General features: G+C 41.0%; 2 protein-coding genes across 2 annotated transcripts; one reads left to right on the top strand and one right to left on the bottom strand.

Moving 5' to 3' along the window:
- Positions 1–2,897: 2,897 nt before the first annotated feature.
- On the top strand, positions 2,898–11,375 carry DCLRE1C (DNA cross-link repair 1C). The gene is made up of 11 exons (XM_031061312.1): positions 2,898–2,980; positions 3,559–3,614; positions 3,693–3,794; positions 4,045–4,117; positions 4,281–4,421; positions 4,943–5,044; positions 5,649–5,785; positions 5,933–5,987; positions 7,560–7,648; positions 8,469–8,569; positions 9,038–11,375. Coding segments are annotated over exons 2-11 (1,764 nt in total). The 5' UTR covers positions 2,898–2,980; positions 3,559–3,612; the 3' UTR covers positions 10,000–11,375.
- A 279-nt stretch (positions 11,376–11,654) lies between these two features.
- Positions 11,655–22,851, bottom strand: SUV39H2 (suppressor of variegation 3-9 homolog 2). The gene is made up of 6 exons (XM_031061327.1): positions 22,842–22,851; positions 22,397–22,542; positions 20,778–21,449; positions 18,744–18,890; positions 17,033–17,162; positions 11,655–15,661 (listed from the first exon to the last, which is right to left on the bottom strand). Exons 1-6 carry the CDS (start codon positions 22,849–22,851, stop codon positions 15,552–15,554), a joined length of 1,215 nt encoding a protein of 404 aa, XP_030917187.1. The 3' UTR covers positions 11,655–15,551.
- Between the last annotated feature and the right edge of the window lie 253 nt (positions 22,852–23,104).

The following is a 23,104-nucleotide window of genomic DNA, read 5'->3' as shown; positions in this document are numbered from 1 at the left end:
GGCCTCTGGGGGAGGCGGCGGCTTCAAGGGGACGCGGCCGGTGCGCGGCAAAGCTCGAGCTAAACAGTGCGAGGAACTGCCATGGATCATCAATCCCAAGATGGGAATGGGACAGAGACACTTCCCACTAGGCCGGGTTGCTCCCACCTGGCCTCGGACTCTTTCAGATATGGGGTATCCACAGCTTCTCTGGGCAGTTTGTTCCAGTGCCGCACCACCCTCACTCGTTGTATAAAACTTCTTCCTTGTATCTCATCTAGGCCTGCCCCCTTGCAATTTGAAGTCAGGTCCCTTATCTACACCGTGTCCTTGTAGAAAGTCTCTCTCTATAATTCTTTAAAGCCCCTTTTAAATAATAAATTGTAGCAGTAATGTGCCCCCAGAATTTTCTCTTCTCTAGCTTCTCTGACCCCAGCTATCTCAGCCTTGCCTTCATAGCAGAGATGCTCCAGCCCCCTGAGCACCTTGGTGACCTCTGGACCTGCTCCAGCAGGTGCCTGTCCTTGCTGTGCTGGGCCCCCAGAGCTGGTGCAGCACTGCAGTGGGGCTCACAGGAGTGGAGCAGAACCCCCTGCCTTGTCCTGCTGCCCAGTGCTGGTGGTGCAGCCCAGGGTAAAATTGGCTTCCTGGGCTGCATGTGCACACTGCTGGCTCATGGCCAGCCTCTCATCCACCAGTACCCCGAAGTCTTCTGCATTGCTGCTATTAACCCATTTATCCCTCAGACTCGGGTGCACTTGGCCTTGTTGAACTCCACAATGTTCATCAGTTTGGTGAGGATCTCTCTGTTATTCCCTGGAGGCATTGGTACACAGAGACAGTGCTGTGCGTGTGCAGTGAAGGGGCCAGCTGTGCTCTCTGAGGTGTATAAACAAGAAGGTAGCCAGCAGTTTGAAGGAGACAGTTATTCCCCTCTGGCCAGCATCTGTGAGACTTTCTGGGGTACTGTGCCCAGCCCTGAGCTCCCCTGGATGGTAAATTGATAGGTGTTAGCATCACCACGCTGGTCTGGGGCCAGGGCCATATCATGTGTGAGGAGAGGCTGAGAGAGCTGGATGTCTTCAGCCTTGGGGGTAGGAGACAATCATATATCACTGCTTGCAGGTAGGGGTGGAGGAGATGGAGCCAGACTTTTCATGGAAGTGCATAAAGAAAGGGCAAGGGACACCTTTTTCACCATGAGGATGACCAAATGTGGCAGGGAGGTTATGGACCAGTTCCTAGGCTCTCTTTGATTTATTAGAGTAGATACTGCATCTCCTCTGATGCAAGCAGAGAATCTCTTTGCTCATCAGGTCTCTGTGCATCAGCTCAAGCTTCATAAGGAGTATTCTGTGTTCTGCTGTGTGCTGGCTGTCCCACATTCCTGTTCCAGGGGTGTGTGCAGGGGTAGAGAAACAGCAGATAGGTCATGACCATGAACCACATTCTGCATTTGTGACTGCAATCCACACAGGCAGGGGCACACAGGGGTAGGTTTGGGTTTGCTGTGCAAAGGAGAAGTCTGCAGGCCTCCAGCTTTGCAGGTCTCCTCACATGAGAGGTTTCTGAGGGCAGGGTTTGATATTCTGGGTGCCAGGTGCTGATGTGTTGTCAGATTGTTCCTCATGTCTACTTTAAAAAACACTTATCTGTGTTTTTTGTCTCCTCACAGCTTGAAAGTTAAACTATACTGCTCACCAGTAACTAAGGAATTGTTGTTGACTAACTGGAAATACAAGTTTTGGGAGAATCATATTGTGAGTTTGTGTTTATTTTGAAAATAGCACTTTCCAAGCAGTGATTCTCAGAAAGAAGCAGCTCTCTGCTCCTCAGGAGTGTCTGATGATTGATATTGATAGAGTGTTTCGAGGCCTAAGTGCCATCAATGTGCCTTTCCTGCTGCTTGCTATGTGGCATTGGTTTGTTGTTTAATTATTTTTCCCCCCACAAAATTTTTCCTTTTCCCTCAACTTCAGCTTTACATGGCCTTCATCCTTACACTGATCATGTGTACATTTGAATTTGTATTCATTTTCTTACCTTGCTCATGTCTCTTTGCTTCTGTCCTTGATTTCTCTTTGGCTTCTTTTAAAGCCTCTTATTGCTTGGAGTGTGTATAATCTGAAGTTATATGAATTTCATTTTGCTTTTTGGAAAATGGACTACAACATGAAGAAGTTGTAGTATAAAATCACTGAAAAATTTCATACATTTACATGATTTCCAGTGTTTGGAGCCAGACTGCAAGGGATCAGTGTTATGTACAGGTGTGACTTGAAGTTATTTCCTTCCTTTTGCAGATGCAGGCATTATAAAATGGAACATGAGTTTTTTTACAGAAATGAAAATAATTATATAATAATTATTATATCTATTAATATAATATATTATTATATATATATTATAGAAGTTACATAATAATTATTAATTATAAAATAGGCATTGTAAAACAGAACATGAGTTTTTTTACAGAAATAAAAATAATTATCTCTGCACAAATACAGGAATATGTCCTTCCAGTGATTTGTGGGCTCTGCTTCTAGTAATAGGGGGCAGTGGGAAGTCCTGCAGCACAGAGATGTCCTAGCAAGATCCACTGCTGTGGAACTGGGATTTTTGGGCTTTGCAATCATCCAAAAATAATGTGATCAATCCAGAGGAACAAGAGCTGTTGCTGATAGAAGTCCAACATGCTCTAACTTTTAGGCATGCACACCTTGCCTGAGGTATCTCCATTTAATTTTTAGATAACTTTAAGGAAAATTTATTCCACTGGAAATGGAAATTTATGACTTACTACAGGAAAATGAGTTTAATTTTACGGGCTTAGCATTAGCCACAGTGAGTGCTACAGATGTCTACATAATAAATAACTAGACATAAACATGATACAGAATGTTCAGTAAATCCTATAATGCAATTAATAATTTTGATACAGGTTGCATTGGAAGTTGAAACACCAACTCAGATTTCTTTAGAAGATGAAACATCTGGTGAGGTAAGTTACAGAAAAAAAGATTCATATGTCAGTCATGGGCAGCAATGATGAGTACAGGAAACACAGCTGCAGCATCTGAGGTGCACAAGCTATTTTTAAAATGTATGTGCCCCTCCTCTCCTGTAGTGACAGAAAAGTGGGGTGGTAGTTCTAAACTAAAAAAGGCTCAATTCAGAGTAGATAGAAGGAGGAAGCATTTTACAATGAAACATTCAAGGTCAGGATGAGGCTCTGAGCAGTCTGATCTAGTTGAAGATGTCCCTGCTTATTGCAGGGGAGTTGGACTAGATGAACTTTAAAGGTCCCTTTCAATCCAAACTATTCTGTACTGGCTTACCAGGAACCAAGGATGTAGAACTGTCTTCTGTCCAACTTGCTTTATAGGCACCATACAATTCTTGGTTCTCTCTTCTGCCATGACAGGATGATGGCTGCAGTGTGAAGAGACTCTCTGGTTTTAAAGCAATGCTAAATGTTGCAGGAGGCTGTGGGGAGTAATGCATTGCTCTCACTGTGCTGACAAAAGTACTGGTAGTACTTACTACAGTCTGAAAATAATGCTAACCCCTTTCTTCCAGAAAGAAGATGTAGTGGTGACACTTCTGCCAGCTGGTCACTGTCCAGGTTCAGTCATGTATGTCCTTTCAGCACTTTAAATGTTTCACCACCTGGCATTTAATGAGGAGTTTGACCCAAATGTTGCTGTCTGCAGGTTTCTGTTTGAAGGTGAGAATGGCACTGTGTTGTACACAGGGGATTTCAGGCTTGCAAAAGGAGAAGCAGCCAGAATGGAGCTTTTGCATTCAGGGACCAGGTGAGCTATTTGTGGGAGATAAAAAAGAACAGAAGATCATATAGCAGGGGCAATTTGGCTAGGAATTAATTATTTTTTCCACATTTTTTATTCTAGATTAAATATAATTGCAATACTGCAGTTACAAGCCCCCTTTGACATATTCTTTGTAATGAAGAGGTAGAGTTACCTCCTTTTGAAGAGAGAGGAAGTGGTGTGTCTTAGCACTGTGGTATAATGTTTACTCTGATATCATGTTTCTATCCTCCAGCGTAAAAGACATCCAGAGTGTGTATTTGGACACCACTTTTTGTGATCCTAAATTTTATCACATACCAAGCCGGGTAAGTGTAACAAATTGTGAGAAGAAAGGCCCTTAAAGCTGTTAATTAATTAACTACCCCTTTGTTAGGAAGGTCTTACAAGGCAATGCCATTTTGCATTACTAAATCACAGTATTTGGAAGTATTTTCCAAGGTGATTGACAGCACTTTCCACACTTTTTAGGAGGAATGTTTAAATGGGATCTTGGAGTTGGTGCGAAGCTGGACCTCACTGTCTCGTAATCATGTTGTGTGGCTGAACTGCAAAGCTGCTTATGGATATGAGTATTTATTCATAAACCTCAGCGAGGAACTTGGAATCAAGGTAATGTTTCCCTAACTGCTGCTTTGACACAGATCCTCAGTAATGATTGTGGTCAGCACTGAACTGGCAATGGCTGTTCAGAGGGCTGCTCTAGGCCACAGTTATGCCTGTTTCATTAACTTCCCTTGAAAAGTGCAGTTGTGCTCAGAATGAGGTAACTAGTTGACTTCAGTCTGGAACATCTGGACTTTCCAAAGAGAAGTTAATTCCCAGTTTTCAAGCTCAGTGTTTACCTCACTCCCTTTTATTTTGTGAATGATAAAAGTCATTTGCATACAGCATTAATAATTAGTATATATATTCTGATTTTCTTAAAAGTATTCATCCTTCTTTAGTATGGGTAGTATGTTCTAATTGTTCTAGATGTCCAGGTTTTGGCTGACACATCTCTGCTTGGACATTATTTGGAGTAATAATTTGAATACCTGCCAGCATTTGGGCAGAGCAGAATCACATCTATACAGCTGCTCCAGCTGCACTCTGCCAAACACTAATAAAGAATAAACTCTGGCTTTCTCTAGGTGCACACAAACAAACTTGATATGTTCAGGAACATGCCAGAAATCCTGTGCCACGTTACCACAGACCAGTGCACGCAGATTCACGCCTGTCGGCATCCTCGGGTGCGTTCCTTCTGCAAAGCCTCCCCTGACCTTGCTCTGAAAATGTGGTTATAGGTGCTGATGTCTGGGGCCTCTTGGGTTAGTGAAGACTGGTGAAATGGTGACTTAATGTGAAGCAGAGTGAAAACCTTAGTTAGTGGGTTGAGGTTGTTTTGGTTTTTTTTAAGAAAAAAAAAAAGGAAAAATATATTAGCTTATGCTAGAAGTAATTTAATTGTATTTGAACCCTGAAAATTGTTTATATATATATAGGTGAAGTGAACAAGCAGCTGAGTAGATCAATCAGGTGTTGCCCATTTCAGTGTATCAAAAGCAGCTCAGATGGTGCTTGTGTGGTTTTAGCATGTGGCCATCTATTTCCAGGATGTCTCTCAGGCTGGGGGCTCCAGCTTGGAGGAACACAGGTAGAACCTGAGATGGCACATTGGGGTGTTGGTGTCTCTGACCGATTTGCTTTTCCAGCTGCACTAAAGAACCAAGGTGTGACAGGGTCTTTCAAGGTAATTAGAAGTGAGAGAGGAACATGGCTTGGCTAAATACTATGCTGCTTAATTTCTGGGTAAAAAAGGTCACTGTTGAACTTAATTTTATATCCATTGGACAGGATGATGACTGCTTTCGAGGGAACAGACTGCCCTGTGGGATGACTTGTCTCAATGGAACTCCCCTGCACGTAATCAGCATCAAACCCTCCACAATGTGGTTTGGGGAAAGGAAAAAGAAAACCAGTGTAATAGTGAGGTGAGCATTTGGGCCCACAGAAACCTGTTTCTTGCCTGATATGTGTATAATTGAATCCCAGAATGGACTTCAAGAGTAGGTTATGCTGGTCTGTTGACCAGGATGAACAGCAGTTACCTAATTTCTGTGCCTCTTCTGTTTTTTTAGGACTGGGGAGAGAACGTACAGAGCTTGTTTCTCTTTCCACTCTTCGTACAGTGAGGTTTGTATACTTCTAGTACTGAGTATACATTGATTAAGAAAATGTAAAAGAGTTTTGATTATTCTGGAGTGGATTACGTGATTTATCATAATAAGAAAAAATCCTGTCAGTAATAAGACGTAAGGAGATAGGAGGTTCTGAATGCTGATGACAGAGAAATTAATTTTAATATAGCTGCAGAGGAGCTTGTTAAAGTAGGGCAGGATTACAAGCCTATTTCCTGTTCTCTGTTCTCAATGTATAGATCACTTCTACAATTGTTTTGACTGCCTTTCTATTTTAGATTATTGTGTAACTATGAAATGCTTAAAGCATGGAGTTTTAGTTTACAATATGTTGTTATCTGCTGTGACTTAGATTTGGGTGGATTTGCCTTCTTTTCTCTGCCCACATATTTAAACAAATTTTCTCTCATCCTGACTGCTGCTCTTGCCCCTTTTCCTGTGTTAAAAGACTAAAAGGAAATTGGTCATGGCAACATCCTCCCCACAATCACACACTTTCATTTAACATGATTCAATACAGATCTAAAAACACTTTCTCCTAAGAAACTGAACTGAAACTGGATCAGTGCTAACAATGAACTGTCACAAAGTCTTGCACTACAAAATGGGGGAAGGCAGTACTGTTTTTAGCATCCTGATTAAGTCTAAATTTGCTCTGCCATGGAGAATTTTAAATGGAGGTCCCAGTGTGGAATTTGCTGGTGGAATATGGGGGTTTGTGTAACTCTGACACTCCTACCTCCACATGCAAAAATAGATGGGTCCTTGTCTTGGTTTGAGACAATTTAAACACAAGTTGTCTCTCTTTACAGGTTCAACTAATCCCTTTCCACCAGTAAGGAATGAACCGGAGTTGATAGAAGTGAAAAAATAACAGTTTCCTAACAAGTGCACCAGCAACAGGCAAAAAAAATAACAGTAAATGACTGCTAGATACAAAATTGCAATAACTTTATGGGTTACTCCAGGACAGCCATGATGTATGTACAGATAGCAGTGTAACCTGCAACCTGCAAGTGTTTCCAGTGCTCAGCAGGAGTGCCCCAAACCAGACAATTCCTGAAGAAATTCACTGGAGATAATTTAGAAGATGACAGAGTAAGGCTTGGAAAAAACAGTGTGTTTTGTCATAATGGGCTTTTACAGGGTGCTTCAGGAGAGACTTTAGGAATAGGAAAGGAATACCTGGTCTGCATAACTGGAGGCTTGAACTCCAGTAAGAAAAATGTGTATTTGAGAATATCAGCAGCAGTAAGGACAAAAGGACAAGGAACCACTGGATCACATTCCAGGTCTGCCCCGCCATTTCTTTCAGGGACAGGCATGGTCTTGTGTAGTAATTGATGATTGCAGTGAGGTGTTAGGTGAGGCTGAGTTCTCAGCATCCTTTCAGGCCTGTTTCCTTGTTCCAGAGATGCCCACTTTGACAGAGTTGTGGGCTACACTGGTCTTTTCATAAAGACTACTAGTAGTACTTTTGGATGTGCTTGCATCAGTTCTGCCTTTAAGAGACATTCTTAACTGTTGTTGTAATTTGTTAAATTGCTTCTTCTTTTCTGGAATTCAGATCAAGGATTTCCTGAGCTATATCTGTCCTGTGAATGTGTATCCCAATGTACTGCCAGTGGGTGGGACAGAGGACAAAGTTATGGAAATGTAAGTGACAAGGGGCTGCTGGAGGGAGGTGATACAAACTCTGTAAGGACAATTCCCCTCCTGAATCCCAGCCTCTCAGGCTTGGCTTTACTTGTCTGATAATTCAGATTTTTTTCTATATTCAGTCCCACAGACTTGGGCTTTCTGAAGCACACATGTATGTTGAGCTGAGCCCCAGAGTTTGTATTCTACTTCTGTCTGTGTGTCGAGGCTTTTCTGCTGCTAAACTCTGTTTGGGAGGAAGCTGAATACAGATTCATCTCTCTGTTCTGTGACCCATTTCCATTTGTCATTGCTGCTTCTCAGAAGTTTCTTTTAAAGGTGGTTTCTCTGAGGGCTTGAACTCCTCCCCTGCACAGCATCAGAGAGGCCAGTTCTGCTGTGCTGCTGTAGATGTTGGCAGCTTAAAAAGCACCCTCAGGGAGCAGGAGAGCTGTGGTGTGTCAGTCTGGACAGAACAAAGATCCCCGTTCCTTTTTCCTTTCCTCCTTAGAAAGGAGACTTCCATTTAATAATCACTGAATAAAAAAACTGTAGTCAGCTTCTTCTGTAAGGAAGGAACTACAAGATAGTTTCCAAAAAATGTACATGTTTTAAAGTCGATATATTGAAAGGACAGATCTCTACCTTTCAGCTGCTGAAGCTCATCAATGAATCAAAGACTTTGCACTAGGTATTGCTGCCTTTGCTTTAACATTTTTGCTGCAGTGCCTATGAAAGGTGTTGAGCAGTGTACTTAAAACAAGTTAAAGGATTTACTTTTGCTCCTGAAAGCATCTGCTGAGTTCTAAATATTAACTGCTTTTTTCATTCCCTTCAGATTAAAGCCATTGTGCAGGTCATACAGGAGAATCATGGAACCCAGGTACAAGCCCTTAGGAACACTGAAGAGACCCCACAAGAGAGAATTATCTGACACAGGTAAAGGTTCTGCTGCTGCTACTGCACCTTAAATGGAAGTCTGAGACTAAGCAGAGGTGCCAAAAGCTTTGGTGTTCACCACAGTCTGTCTCTGTGTTCACAGCAACAGCTGGAAAGGAGAAATAGAAATTATGTGAACTTAGGTGGGTGAGAGAGCACTAACTGTGTAAAAACACACTTGTTTGCAGTCTTAAAATGTACTTAATGCTCAACAGCCCTGTAAGTTTTTGGGTGGAGTTCGTTCCCTCAGTCCCAGAACATCCCTAGGAAAGCTTGTTCTGTCTCTGTCAGGCACTGTGCTAGACAAGGCAAACACTGTCAATAGCATCCTGCAAAATCTCCAGCTGGGTTAAAGAATATTTTCCTCAATTTATACTAAACGAATTTTTAATTAAAAAAATTGCTCTCAATAAGATTTTAGCAGAGACGTGAACTTTTCTTAGTGATTTTCTGTTTGTTTCTTGCCAGATGAAGATGATCTCTTTGATTCAGAATTAATTTCTACAAGGCCTAAGATTCCAAAACAGCAGAGAGGAGAGTGCAGGCCCTCCAGCATAGGACAGGCTGAAAACTCTGAAGGAAACATAAATGAGAGCACAGAAAGTTACAGAGGGACCACAACTTACACCTCCCTCAAGGTAGACTTCCTGGACTGTGAAGAATCAAATGATGATGATGATGAAGATGATGAAGAAGAACCTGAAAAAAATACAGTTCAATTTCTTTCCCATGAGCCAAATGCCACTTCCACAGCCAATTTCAATGGAGTAGCTAGTGACCAGCAGGAGTCTAATGCCAGTGTCCCTTGCTGGGATGAATTTTTTACAGGTAATAAACTAGAGGAGAGCTCTGAAAATGAGGACAACCTCCCATCTTCAGCAGATGCTGGCGGGTCCCAGTCTCTCTTCAGCGATTCAGATGGAGTAAGTGACTCAACACACATCTCCTCCCAAAATTCTTCTCAGTCAACACACATATCAGAGCAGGGGAGCCAGGGCTGGGACAGCCAAATGGACACAGTGCTCATCACCTCCCAGGAGCGAAGTGCCCTGGAGCTCAGCACAGGTGGGAGCAGAGCAGTGGTGCCTGTGCTGCAGGAGAGTCCCAGGGACACTCAGCTGGACAGCAGCAGGGAGAAGCCACCAGGTCAGGACAGACCTTGTGCCCACGATGGTGCCTGTGGTCTGAAAAGCAAAGGCTGTGAGAAAGCTGCAGAAGATGGCACTGCCCACGTTCAGGATGTGCTGGCAGAAATAAGTGACAGCTCCAGGACTCCTGATCTGGAGCTGAGGTGGGACTCCCAGAGCTCCTCTGACTTTGAAATTCCCTTGACTCCTGGTGCTGAAGCACCTCAGCCAGATAAACTGCACCATTTATACAAGAAGCTTGCAGCAGGTGAAAATATAATCAGTGAGAAAAAAGTCTCCTGAGAACAGGTATAACTGATTACCTTGTGGTAATACCCAGCATGTCTATTAATACCTGAATTATTTTTCCCTTTCCTGCTGGTTACTGTCTGCAGCTATGCTGAGTCATGCTTAATTCAGAAGTATCTTACTGTCAGAACCAGGAATTTGCAGCCTGTGTACCTTTACTGTTCCTTCCATGAAATACTGAAAAGGAAGTATTCCCAGGAGGGACAGTAAAAGCCTTCTACCTCCCAAGGTTCAATTCTCCAAGACTGTAAGTAGACAAAAAATGGCCAGACAAAACTAAGGGTAAGACACTAAATGAAATTTAGTGTTTATCATAAGCTCTAAGAGTTTGCCTTTGTAATGTGATCTCAGGTTTTAAGAAAATAGCACACTATTAACTGTGGGGAGGAAGACCTAAGAATGACCATGCAAACAAGGCAGTTGTAATTTGGCTTTAATCCCCATTATCGTTGTTTGTCATTGTTATAACAATTTAATCAGTACCCACTGCAGTTATTTTAAAAAATAACTGCAGAACAGATTAGAGAATTACTGAGGTTGTGAGGGGGGTTTTAATTTGTTTTAAATCAAATTGTTCATTTCAAAAAGTCTCTCTTGACACTGAGCTTTAACTCCTGAGTTAGGTACTGCAGACTGCTGTCTATGCTTCACCTCCAATTGCAAACAACTTGTCATCACTTCCTCTGTGTTCTGGTTTGTTCTGAATTTCTTCAGAAAAATTTAAAATCCTGTGGTTCCCAAGTTACCAGCCCTGTCCTGCTCTGGCAGGGAACTCAGCCACAGAAGGTAACCTGGTGTCCCAGACAGGCTCTTGTACTACAAAACTTCACCTCCTCTGCAACACTCTGTAGACTTCACTGTTTTAAATCAAGACAATATATTTTCCATGCACATGTGCCATCATAACTGCCAAAATTCTTAGCTTCTAACATAGAAATGTAATTCAAGTTTTTCCTAAACTAGAGTGCCTACAAAATATCTAAACCACAGAAGTCATCTAAAAATCCCTGAGCTTTTCCATCCATGGTTTTAAGTCCCAAAGAATTGAACATAATTTAGCACAACATCCTTCCCCTCTGAGTGTGCCTTCAGTTGTTGTGCCATGTTTAGTGACATGTGAATGTTAAACCAACCAGCATTCTGCCACAGGGAACAGAGGCAGGAGGGACAAAGCACTGCCATAATCTGTGTATGATTCTAAGGATATTAAAGAGCCAGTATTTCTCCACTGTCACCTTTCCTGCTGTTCGTGGGATCTGTTAACCTAAATTCCAAATGTGATCTACCAACTTTGGGGTTTTTTTAACAAGCCTGAGTGAATGGAACTGCTGTTGGAACTACCTCTGTGCATAAAGTCAGACAAAACAGAACTTCTTCTGTCGGCTCATTTCATACCTGCATGTAAGTTCAAGGCTGCCTTGAACAGAATGCTCAAATATACAGGAATCCAGTCTGTTCAGGCAAGTGTAAATTTATACCAGTTCTCACCAGCCCTAAACTGAAACCATCCCTCCCTCATGGTCCCTCTGCTGGAATCCTTACACTCCTAGAAAATTTGGGTACAAGCCAGGATTTAAGAGGTTGTGGTCTTAAAGCAAATGCTACAACTAATTTTGACAGGCTAATTTTTTTAAAAAAATGACAACAACAAGAGAAAAACTAAATTTAATTTATTTTATCAAAAACTATAGGAAGACAGCAATACTAGAGATGACACAGTATGAAAAGAAAATGTTCCTGAGCTTACAAACTGCATATTCTAATACAGTTCCTAAAACATACATTAAAAATAATCAAAAGATTGACTTAACTTGGAGATTAAATAAATAGACAATAGCTTTTCTTACAGGTGATCTTGCAGCTTTAGTTTTGCTACAAAAAAATAGAACCAACAAAAAAAAGAACAGCTGGAGGGCAGGCCACAGGTTACCAGCCCCCAAGAAGTGCATACACACGACTGAATTGGTGACCATGACGATGCCAATGGACCACAAAGCAAAACAAAGGCAGAAGCTGGGCTGGTTTAGCTTCCCTAAGACACTGAAAACAGCTATTTTTCCATTTCCAGTTTGGCAATTTTCTGCCAAACTCATAAAAACAGTAAAAGGAGTTTTAAAAGTGACACAGTGCCCCATGAAGCTAATTCATTGACTGCAATCCAAATACACTGTGAATATGTAAATATAGAATACTGTTCAAGGCTCTTATGTTGGAAACTGGATCCATGGGTTTCCTTCAAATAAATACAAAATACTGCTACCTCCCAGAACATAAATTAACAGTTCTTTATTTATGGCAGAAGATAACACACATATCCTTGACAAACAGCAGCGTTATTCCAGTGCTGGTGATAACATTCTGTGCCTCTGGAAAAGGCAGACACCGCACTCCAGTCCAACTGCCACAGCTGTTACCTTCTAAAATGCAGCTTCTTGCAATATTTAAATCAGGCTGGGCATGGGGAGAGCCAGAGCCTGGGGCCTGCCCCGTGCCCACGGCACAGGCGGGGCTGGAGGAAGGAATCCATCTCCTGCCGCAGCCTCCACAAAGGAGGGGACAGCGCAGGCTGCAGGCTGCGATGGGTTAAGGGGCTGGAGCCTGCACATTCCATCCACATGGAATGCACTGCTCATTTGAGCTACATGCAAGGGAAAGCACTAACGACTCCAAACGATGCAAGATCATCTAGAGTTTGCTGACATTAAAGCTCCACATTCCACTTAAAACTTTAAATAAAAAAAAAATCATTAGAGATATGGCATGATAAAAACTGACGAGATTCAGCATTTATCAACTGTGGATACAGGTTAGTCTAATTACATCAAATACTTTTAAATCTAAGCAAACTTCTTCCTAATCATTAAGCAATATAAAGTCTCTATTTCAACGTGTATCTCTGTATTGTAGATTACAAAACTCACAGCATTTCCAGCAGCCCATGCTCTTCACCAAGAGTGTAAAACTGATTTTGGCTAGTAGCATATAAAATGTCATTTGCTACCAAAGAGCCAGATCTTCAGTACAAATGCAACTGTGCTTCTTAAGAAACAACCTTGAAATGCTCTTTTTGAAGTGCTAATAATTAACATGGAATTTAAGGCATTTTCTAACAAATTAAGTAAACAGTTACATGCTAGGTACTTGACTTCATTCACCTGAGCCAACAGCTGTGCACCTTATAAAGGTAACTAGCTGACCTATGATACATAGCCAGCATCCAGCTATGGAGCATCCATTTATGGAGCAACATTATTCTGCCTGACCCTGTCAACATTTACATGACTGGTAAGCAATATGCAAGTTTTACAAGCTCTGAATCCATGAGAAAAAAGCTTGTGGATCATCCCTAGAGCATGGACCTTGGCTGTAACTCCACTCATCACCCACCTCAACTGCCCTTCAGTGGTTCTGAAGACAAGCAAAACTTAGCGTATGTTATGAATAGATTGAGACAACTTTAAGATGATCAGGAAAAAAAAAAAAGATGACTCAAGCAGCTGAAGAACAGCACATTTCTCAGCCTTTACATTCAAGAACATCTTACAAATGTCTACAGCAAATGGGTATACTCACCCCTAGTCTAACTTCACTGAAGTTAACATTTTTGCAACCAGAAAATACAGGCCTAGTATCTTAGAAGTCTGTCACTAGGTAAAAAGGACACAGTATGTAAAAGTTTAACCAAAACCAGTTGTGAATATAAATCAATCCCAGGGCTCTTTTACACCTAACAGATAACAGACCATATCTCCATACTGCACTGGCTTTGTTAGACAATGGGCTGCTCTCCTTAACCTTTTGCTATCTATTTCCAAACTGTAGCCAGCAACTTGTTTCAGCCACGACTGCCAAATTTCTGTAATGAAAACAAACATCAGATGTTACTTCTGACAATTCCATATTTACAAATGCTCTGTGGAACTGCCGTCTTCCTATAGAATCCTAACTAAAAATCAGAGCATAACAACTGAGAACATTCTACATAACATCAGCTAAGAAGTTCAAGTTTTACACTTGGGATCTGTTAATACCAATTACAGAATCACAGAATCAGTTAGGCTGGAAAAGGCTTCTGAGATCATTGAGTCCAACCTATGACCAAACACCATCTTGTCAACCAGACCATGGCACTGAGTGCCAGATCCACTCTCTTTTTTAGACACCTTCAGGATGCTCCTCTCTGAGCAGCCCATTCCAGTGTCCAGTCACCCCTTCTGTGAAGAAATCTTTCCTAATTTCCAACCTAATCACCCCCCAGCACACCTTGAGACTGTGTCTCCTTGTCCTCTTGCTGGATCCCTGGGAGACTGACCCTCACCTGGCTACACCCTCCTGTCAGGGAGTTGTAGAGAGAGATGAGGTCCTGAGCCTCCTTTTCTCCAGGTACATGATGGAGTGGCTTGGTGAGCTCATCTGCCAGCTCCCTCATCACCCTAGGATGGATCTCATGGACTTATGAGCATCTGAGTGACTCAGCAAGCCTCTAACTGCTTCCTCCTGGATTACAGGGGGACTATTCTACTCCAGCTCAGGAGCCAGTTGTCCTGAGGACAGAACAACTGTCTTAATGTTGAAAACTGAGGCAAAGAAGGTGTAAGTTAAGTACCTCAGCCTTGTCCTCATCTTTGGTAGCCATATTCCCTCACTGTGTCCCACAAAGAATGGAGTTTTTCCTTGCCCCTCCTTTTGCTATTAATGTATTTATAAAAACAGTTTTTACCATCCTTTAAAGAAGTGGCCATGTTAAGTTTTAATTGAGCTTTGGCCCCTCTAATTTTCTTTCTGCAATTACTTCCTTTGCATGGAAGTCCATGGACATTTTACAATTTGCACTCCTGTGAACCTTTATTTACACACTGGCTCTCCTTAATCCCTCACCCTGGTGCCATAAATGCTATTGCTAAGATCTTCAAGCTTTTCTTTATATAACAAAAAAGAAAAAGAACTGTCAACTAAGATTTAGAATTCAAATCAAATGCCTCCTGACTTAAGGTATAGAAAACACGTAGCTTGAAGCTGAGTCACAGGAGGTTCTCATTGGATATTAGGAAAAGGTTCTCTCACCCAGAGGGTGGTTGGGCACTGGAACAGGTTCCCCAGGGAGGTGATCACAGCACCAAGCCTGGCAGAGTTCAAGAAGTGTTTGGACAATGTGCTCAGGCACAGGGTGTGACTCTTGGGGGTGTCCTGTGCAGGACTAAGAGTTGGACACAATGACCCTTGAGGGTCCCTTCCAATCCAGCTTATTCTATGATTCTAGGAATATTCAAATCAAGGTACATTTTAGAGTTTTCTTTGTATACATTTTACAGCTTCTAAAACAACTGCTCTAGAATTTTTAATCCCCATTAGCAGTTCTGTATTGGCTTGAAACACTACAATCTCTTTCTTTGGCCAATGCCATTTCAATTACAAACACAATACCTTGTTTTCACCATCCTTATTTAGATTAGATGTAAGAATACTTGAATATATGTGTGAAAGAAGAGTCTTCTTAAAACACATTAAAAAAGGAACAAAATATTTGTGACTTTGGATACCCGAACTCAGTTGAGATAACCTCTGCAACACATGGCTCCACATTTACACACAGTTCTGATGCTCTTTTTGGATGGGCTAAGACCTTCAGCAGAGTCTGAAGTCAGATCTATTGAACCTGCAACACAGATGAACACAAGTAAGAAAGTTCTAAAAGGCAGACAAGATCATGCCCAGTATTCAAACAGCTTCCAAAGGCTTTCTAACAGCCCAGTTCAAAGAGCTGTGTGTGAAGCTCACTCAGATTCTACTGACACCCTTGTTACAGCTACTTGTACAACACCTGGCATCCACATTGGAATCCAAAACTCAGACTTGATCTTTGTACCCCCCAGGTATCCACATGGATCAGTTGAAAGTGCGGCTGGCCTTTAATGTCAGTGTCACAAACAGAGAGAAAGAGGAGTTTTAAGATTCAAGATCAATTTGGCAGTGTGGTGTTTTAAGCCCAGATGGCAATGAAACACCATGCAGACACTTGCTCACTTCCACCCCAGCAGAGCAGGGAGGAGAACCAAATGTAAAACTTGTAGGTTGAGATAAGAACAGTTGAATAATTGAAACAGTAAAATATTGTAACAATTATGATATTCTGATCATGCTGATACTGATTATTATTAGTAGGAGTAGCAGTAATTGTAAAAGAAAAAAACAAACATGAGTGATGCACATACAATTGCTTACCTTTGGCTCATTAATGCCCAGAGGCCATCCCTGAACTCTGATCAGCCCCTTCTAGATATCTCCCCAGTTTCTACACTGGGCAAGACATTCTCTGGCATGGAATATCTCTTTGACCAGTTCATCTGTCTATGCTTCCTACCAGAATTTTTTTTTACCTTTTTTGAGTACCTCCTCACTGGTAAAGCCTGAGACACAAAAAAGTTCTTGATTTAAGAAAACATCAGTGAATTATCAATACTATTCTCATACTCAGTCTAAAACAAAGCACTGTACCAGCTACTGAGAAGAAATTAACTCTATCCCATCTGAAACAGCTGTTCCATAGGACCTACATCCACAACTGAGGCCTACAGGACACTAGAATTCAAAGACTATGGTGCCTCATGCTGCTGAGCTGTTACAACTGCCTTAGTATCTCTTAGTAACTATCACTAACAGACTACCTAGAAAGTAGTTTACCTGAAATGCTGATTTGAATAAAGGAAAGCTTTATTTAAGGGCAGCCTGACCATTCCTTTGAGCATTCCTGGGACAAAGCTTCAAAATCATTTGCTTCATCAGACAGTCCAGCCACAATCCCTGATGTGCTAGGAGCACTGAGGGAGGCAGTGCACTAGAGATGCAGGTGAAAGCTTCTGGGTGTGCTCCTCTCTGCACTACATGTCATGAGCAATGACTGTTCTGAAAGCCAGAGCTATGTTATAAAAAACTGTCCCTGAGCTGAAATGCTACCATCATTCAGGCTGCAGTAAAACCCACCAGCACCCCAAAACTTCCACAAGAACCAATGTTAAAATGTGCAGACCTTTCATCTGATAGTCAAAGGTTAGCTCTTCTCCAGCCTTGATGGTCCGGGTAGAGAACAGCGCTATTCGAGGAAGACGCAAGTCGAGGTTATCAATAAACACGTTGAAGACTTGAAGATTTGGATCACACTGTAAACAAAAATTAATGCAATTTCTGTTTAGAAAAATGAACATTTAATATCACTGAAGTGTTTAAATAAACCAAGGTCACAGCAAAGAAAGAATGGGTTCTTGTCTCAGTGACAGAAGTCTGCAGTTATCTTCCGAAATCAACAAATTGAAATAATTAAATAATAATTCATAGCTCAGATTTAAGTCCTTCCAGGAAGGCAACCTTTGCACAATGTGCAGACTACACTAATATGCAACAACCTATAAAAAGTGGCACCTTCACAGGCGACAACAAAAATGGTGACAAAATAATTAGAGCCTACTCTAGGCCAATGTAGGCTAAAACTAGCCTACATTCTGAGACTATGTACCAATAAAACCCATAAAAAGAATTAAAGTTGAAAGAAAACTAAAAACAACTGAGTGTTTCAAGCCCCACAAACTTACTGCTCTGTAGTGATGTTTAAGCATTGCTTCCAGGCCAGAGATAACATCTTCACACTATGCATGGATTTCTACTGTAAACTGCAAACCTGCTTGGCTTCTGAATTCCCTGCCATGGTCTGGGTGCTAGGAGGGTGAAGGTCACTAAGCTGGAACTAGAAACCACTTCCTCATTTTGTCTGGATTAAGTGTCAAAAGTCAGTAGTACCTGAGACTTTTAAATTCTGAATGCTTTTTTGCTCTTTAACAGTAAAATATATCACACATTAAAGAATCAGAAGTGAAGTTACAGACATCTAAATTTACACTGAAGACTGAGAATACTTCACTCCCATTTGTGAAAGTGAAGAGCACCTGTCTGTATATAAAATTCTCCTTCATCCTTCTCCCTGACAAGCCTGCATGAAATATAAATATCATCATCTCACAGACCTGAAGACATGACTTTTCTGTTTTTGTAGAATACTGACTGCATACCTCACAAACATTGGATTAGTAAGAAATAATAATTTTTAGTTTGGGAATCCTTACAAATGCAGATCAGCTTTCTTGCTTTAGTTACTTCAGTTGAACTTCAACAAAACACTACAAAAACTGCTTGTTAAAATTTATTTTTGAGTTCTCTGGCAAGTTTAGATTAGGAGGAAAAATTATATTTCTCTGCTGTAGATACCTAAGAAAGCATAGGAATTTTCTCTTTCTTTCTCTACTAAGTTTGCAGGATGAAATTTAGAGTAACATTCCATCCTGCCCAGCTACAAAATAACACATCAATTCTTGTCATCTCTGACTCCTGGCTAATTTCATTAAGGAACTGTCACATGTTAAGTATTTGAGGTACTCAGAAAAAAACCACACCCAAACCAACCCTATTTTGGTTGTATAGAACCAGCTGATTGAGTGAAAACTCCAGTCCTATAGGATGTCCACTTCAGGCAGCATCTCTGCCCCAGATTTTTGTAGGTATCTCAATCCAAGTAAGGCCCAGTATTCTGTTCTATTTATTACATAATCTGATTAACTGGACTGTGCTGGCATGAAGCAAACTACTCCAGAAAAACTGTGAATACAGTAAGGAAATGCTTACATTAGAAGACATTTCTAGCACAATTAGGATAATTCTCCAAATTCTTAGTATACAAAACAAGGTCTTACACTGTGGTTCACAAAGTGGGACACATTTCCATACCGAGCTGCATCTACTGTAAATTCATCTGAGTCATAGTCCAAATCAAACAAGTATGTATTTCCCTGGTTGTCATAGAACTGGCCTCGCCTCTCTGCTTCCTCACTTGTAATCACCTAAAAAAAAAAAAAGGGATAAAGAAACCTGCATCATATTATTAATTATTACTAAATCGAAACAAAAATCACACTCAAGTTAGGAAAAAAGTTAGAAAAATACTTAGCAAAAAAAAATACCACACTAAGTTTTTGATGTTGAAATAGCATTCCATCTGATGAATGAAGAATACATAAGAGTACATAGAGCTGAACTAATTATATTTGATTGAGGCTTCTCTGGGTGCAATTTGTCTACAGGTGATGCACAGCACTACCTTGTCTCTGGAAAAAAAAAAACATATCAGCACACTCTACTAATAATTATGATGATGACAATACAATCAACTGTTTTTACTGAAGTTTCTATATACACACTTTTTCCATTAGACCCAGAAAGCCTCATTTACTTCACACAAAACCAAGATTCAACCTTTTCCCTTTGCAAAGATGATCAACAGGTATCAGTCTTTAAATCCCAGCCACATTTACAGCCTGATATTCATTTCCTCTCTTCCCAGAAGCATCTCTTCCTGCTATTTTTGACTGCAATGAAAGATCCTATTCACTGCAGCTCAGACACATCACTTCACAAAGCTCAATCTATTCAATTAGGCAAGTGTGTCACTGTCAACAGATGAAACAGCTTCAACAACTTCATCTGCAGCCTGTCACATTAAACACGTTCTGTTGTATAGAAATCATAATTTTGCAGCAAAAGAGATACAAAATGTGATGGAATTGGACAATAAATCCCTCTAAAATCTGACAGATGAGATTTGAGAAGTCAGCAGTAGATATTAAGTAGATTCAGGTGAAACAGTAAATACACACTCTTTTCTTTGACCAACAAAATCACAGAATCATCTTTCAGTGAGTAGAGTGTAGGACCTTTTGTATATTTAAAGGAAATGGATGAACATGAGAAGAAGCTTTGGAGCAGGAAGCATGGGGGAAATCTGCTAAATACCACAAACATCGTACAAAGGGACAGAAGGAAATACTTTGAGTCAACATAGTAGCAAGGCAGATTTGTGGTAGAAACGAAACACAGTGTAACAGAGAGGCAGCCAGGAACTGCTGGTGTGAAGAACCCTGGAATGGAGCAGAGGCTGAAACACATAAACACAGGGCAATACAAAACCTCAAGAGTAGCTCAAGGTCTGTATTTTATAACATAAAAGTTCTCTTTGAAACAGTATGAGATTGAATAAGCAGATAATGTCTGTACTATGAATTTTGCTGTTAATCAAAAGCAATAAATATGCTTGAGAATACTACCTTAGAAGTGCAGACAAAACAGAAAAGGGACTGAAAGTCTGTGCAGGGACTTTCATAACGACTGTGCTTTGGGAATGGCAAAAAAAAATACAAAAAAGATGATCAGGGAAGAATGAAGAATATGATTTTCATGAAAGAAATTAAGTACTTGCCTTTAGAAATATTATTAGGGCATGTATCTAAAATAATTCTTCAGTGCCATATGAGATAAATATTCTCTTTACTTTTGACCTTTTACAACTGCTCTGGAATGAAGGAATGTTCTAGACAACACAATTTTGCTGTCAACTTGAATGTCTCTTTATCTCTACTCAAAAGCAGACTGATCTATTATATAGTAGAATTGCAAAGTATCCTGAGTGGGAAGAGTCCCACAAGGATCACCAAGTCCTGGCCCTGCCCAGGACATCCCCAGGAATCACATCATGTGCCTTATTGTCCAAACACTCCATGAACTCTGTCAGGCTTGTTGCCATGATCACCTCCCTGCAGAGCCTGTTCCAGGGTCTGACCACCCTCTGGGTGAAGAAGTCAAGTATGAAAACTGAGAGAAAGCTCATTAAGATTTTTATCTAACATTTCCTTGATTGTATGTAATTCACCTCTATGAGATAAATACATACCCACCTCTCCAACATACTCCATCACAAAACTGTTGGTTTTAATTTTCTGGAGGGTTTTTACTCCCCAGCCACGGCCATTGTTGGTTCTGAAGATGCAGAGGGAATATGGGGTCCCTTTCTGCACAATCCTATTAGGGCAGTCAGGCCCACACCTACAATATGAATTGCACTCATAGATGGGCAAGCCAGGCTGGATTTTCAATTTCTTACGTTTATTGTAAGCCAAAATAAAGCCAGCCTCCTTTGGACAGCACTTCTCAGCAGGGCAGTCAGCACATTCACAGCCAGTTGTTATTCCATTGAGCACATTTATTCCTGGAGCAGGTTTATACTCATTGATGTAGTAGAAGTCTAAAGGAGGGCCTTCAAGATCCACAGTGTTTTCTACCAGAATCATTGCTTTGTGATTCTTTTTCCTGTTGAGTTCTTCTTTCCACCTCTGCAGAGCTATTCTTTGTTTAGCCTTCTTTACAACATAATCTGCAATTGCAGGTTTCAGAGTTTTAACATGGTTTCTCAGTTTCATTGCTTTGCCTCCTCTCCCTCGAGACAAGTATTCATTCTTGTCTCTAAGAAAGTTCTGAATAAGCAGAGGGCAGTTCAGATGTTTCCGAGGTTCCCAAGTATTTGAAGATTCTGGCCATCCTTTCCATTTCACAAGATAGTATGCTTTGCCCTTGAAATACAGAAACAGATACAGATTTAGCCAGAGCCCCTGTTGCTGAAATCCACCATCACAGAACAACACAGACAAACACAAGAGCTCTGGACTTAAGGACCAGCATTCAGGGCAGAAGGCCTTGATGTCCCCATAAAAATTACAACTGGGGAGAAAGAGAAAAATCAGTTTGTTTGCAAATTAACTTATAGCACAACTTTGCATACTTTACAAATTGTCTCTAGGGGCAAAGAAATCAAAAGCTGGGATGAACTCTGACTGCTAACAGCATACCTGGAGGAGGCTAGTTTGTCAAGGCAGGTGGTAAGTTATGCTAACTCGCTGTATGACTCGTATGCACAAGCAGAATGCAGTCGTATCACATACAGAACAAAAAAAAATGCAAAATGCAGCTAAAAGGAGTCTAAAACCCACTATTGGTCATATCAACCATCCTCCCAGAACACTAATTAATTTGATACGTGTAAGATTGTATTTACAGTGAAGCAGCATACATTTTGCACTTATTTAAAAAGGACAAATAACTGCAACAAGGACAAATCCTGAGACTGAATTTCACAGGAATCCATTTGCAGCACATGGCCCTAATTCTTCATTGAACAGACTAAAAGAATCAAGAGAGAAATACACATGGTTGTCTGCAAATAAAGGAAAGGCATCATAATTCATACTGAGCTACCACCCTAAAGCATCAGCATCAGATACACAAAGGTCAAACATTTAATATTCTAAAAGTCTGTAATTTCACAAAAAGCTCTTCCTTGCACATACTGAAAGTAGCAGTTTACACCACTTTTTGTTTAAAATTTAAAATATATTTAATTTGATGCCATCAAAAGCTTTGCCCTCACTGTCTGATTCTTTATATTATGAGCAAAACTACCTTTGTCTTGCTTCCAAATTTCAGCTGAAAGAGCGATCAAATTGGTCTGTGTTTTTCTTACCTCTTCTACCTTGTAGTCACACAAATATTCCACCTCATAACTCTTTAGACTCCTGTTGGTGATTCCAATGGATTTACATGTGAGATTTTCCTTCCTACATAATTCTTGGAGGGTCTCATGTGAAGCTAGACATGGCACATACCAGGCTACAATAAGAAAATTGGTAAAGAATCCTATTTAATGTCTCAGCTAAATTGAAATCATTATGCCTCATCCCAGAGTCCCCACATTACCATTTGTGACAGCAGTCCACGAGTCTCTTGTACAACAACTGCAGCGTCTCCAACTCAACCCTTCTCTAACGGGTCAAGTGAAACACGTTCATGATTTCCTCCTGCACTTTTATTCTATACAGTACGCGTCCAAATAACAACAAATATTTTGGAGGGCAGAGACTTCCACAGGTGAAAGATACACGAAGCACTAGCAATTTTTCTACAATTACCGCATCGCATAACTGAATTACGGCAAGCAGGAAACCTCCATTCTTTAACAAGACCGCCAAATTTCTGTAGCCAGGCGCAACTGAGTACTCGCGATGCAACCATGGTGACCGGACGAGGAGATAGAGACCCACAGCCCTCCTCCGGCAGGATCGCGAGTGCCCGGTCAGCCAGGAGGATTTAGAGGGACGAGACATTCCCGCAGAGCGCCAGCGCCCGGGAAACACCGGGATCAAGGCTCTGGATGGAGTCCCGAGCGGGAGCC

The sequence above is a fragment of the Geospiza fortis genome, unplaced genomic scaffold (genome assembly GCF_000277835.1).
Source record: "Geospiza fortis unplaced genomic scaffold, GeoFor_1.0 scaffold428, whole genome shotgun sequence".
Taxonomy (NCBI): domain Eukaryota; kingdom Metazoa; phylum Chordata; class Aves; order Passeriformes; family Thraupidae; genus Geospiza; species Geospiza fortis.
The sequence above is the reverse complement of the archived record's forward strand: the minus strand, read 5'-3'. Positions and strand labels throughout refer to the sequence as shown.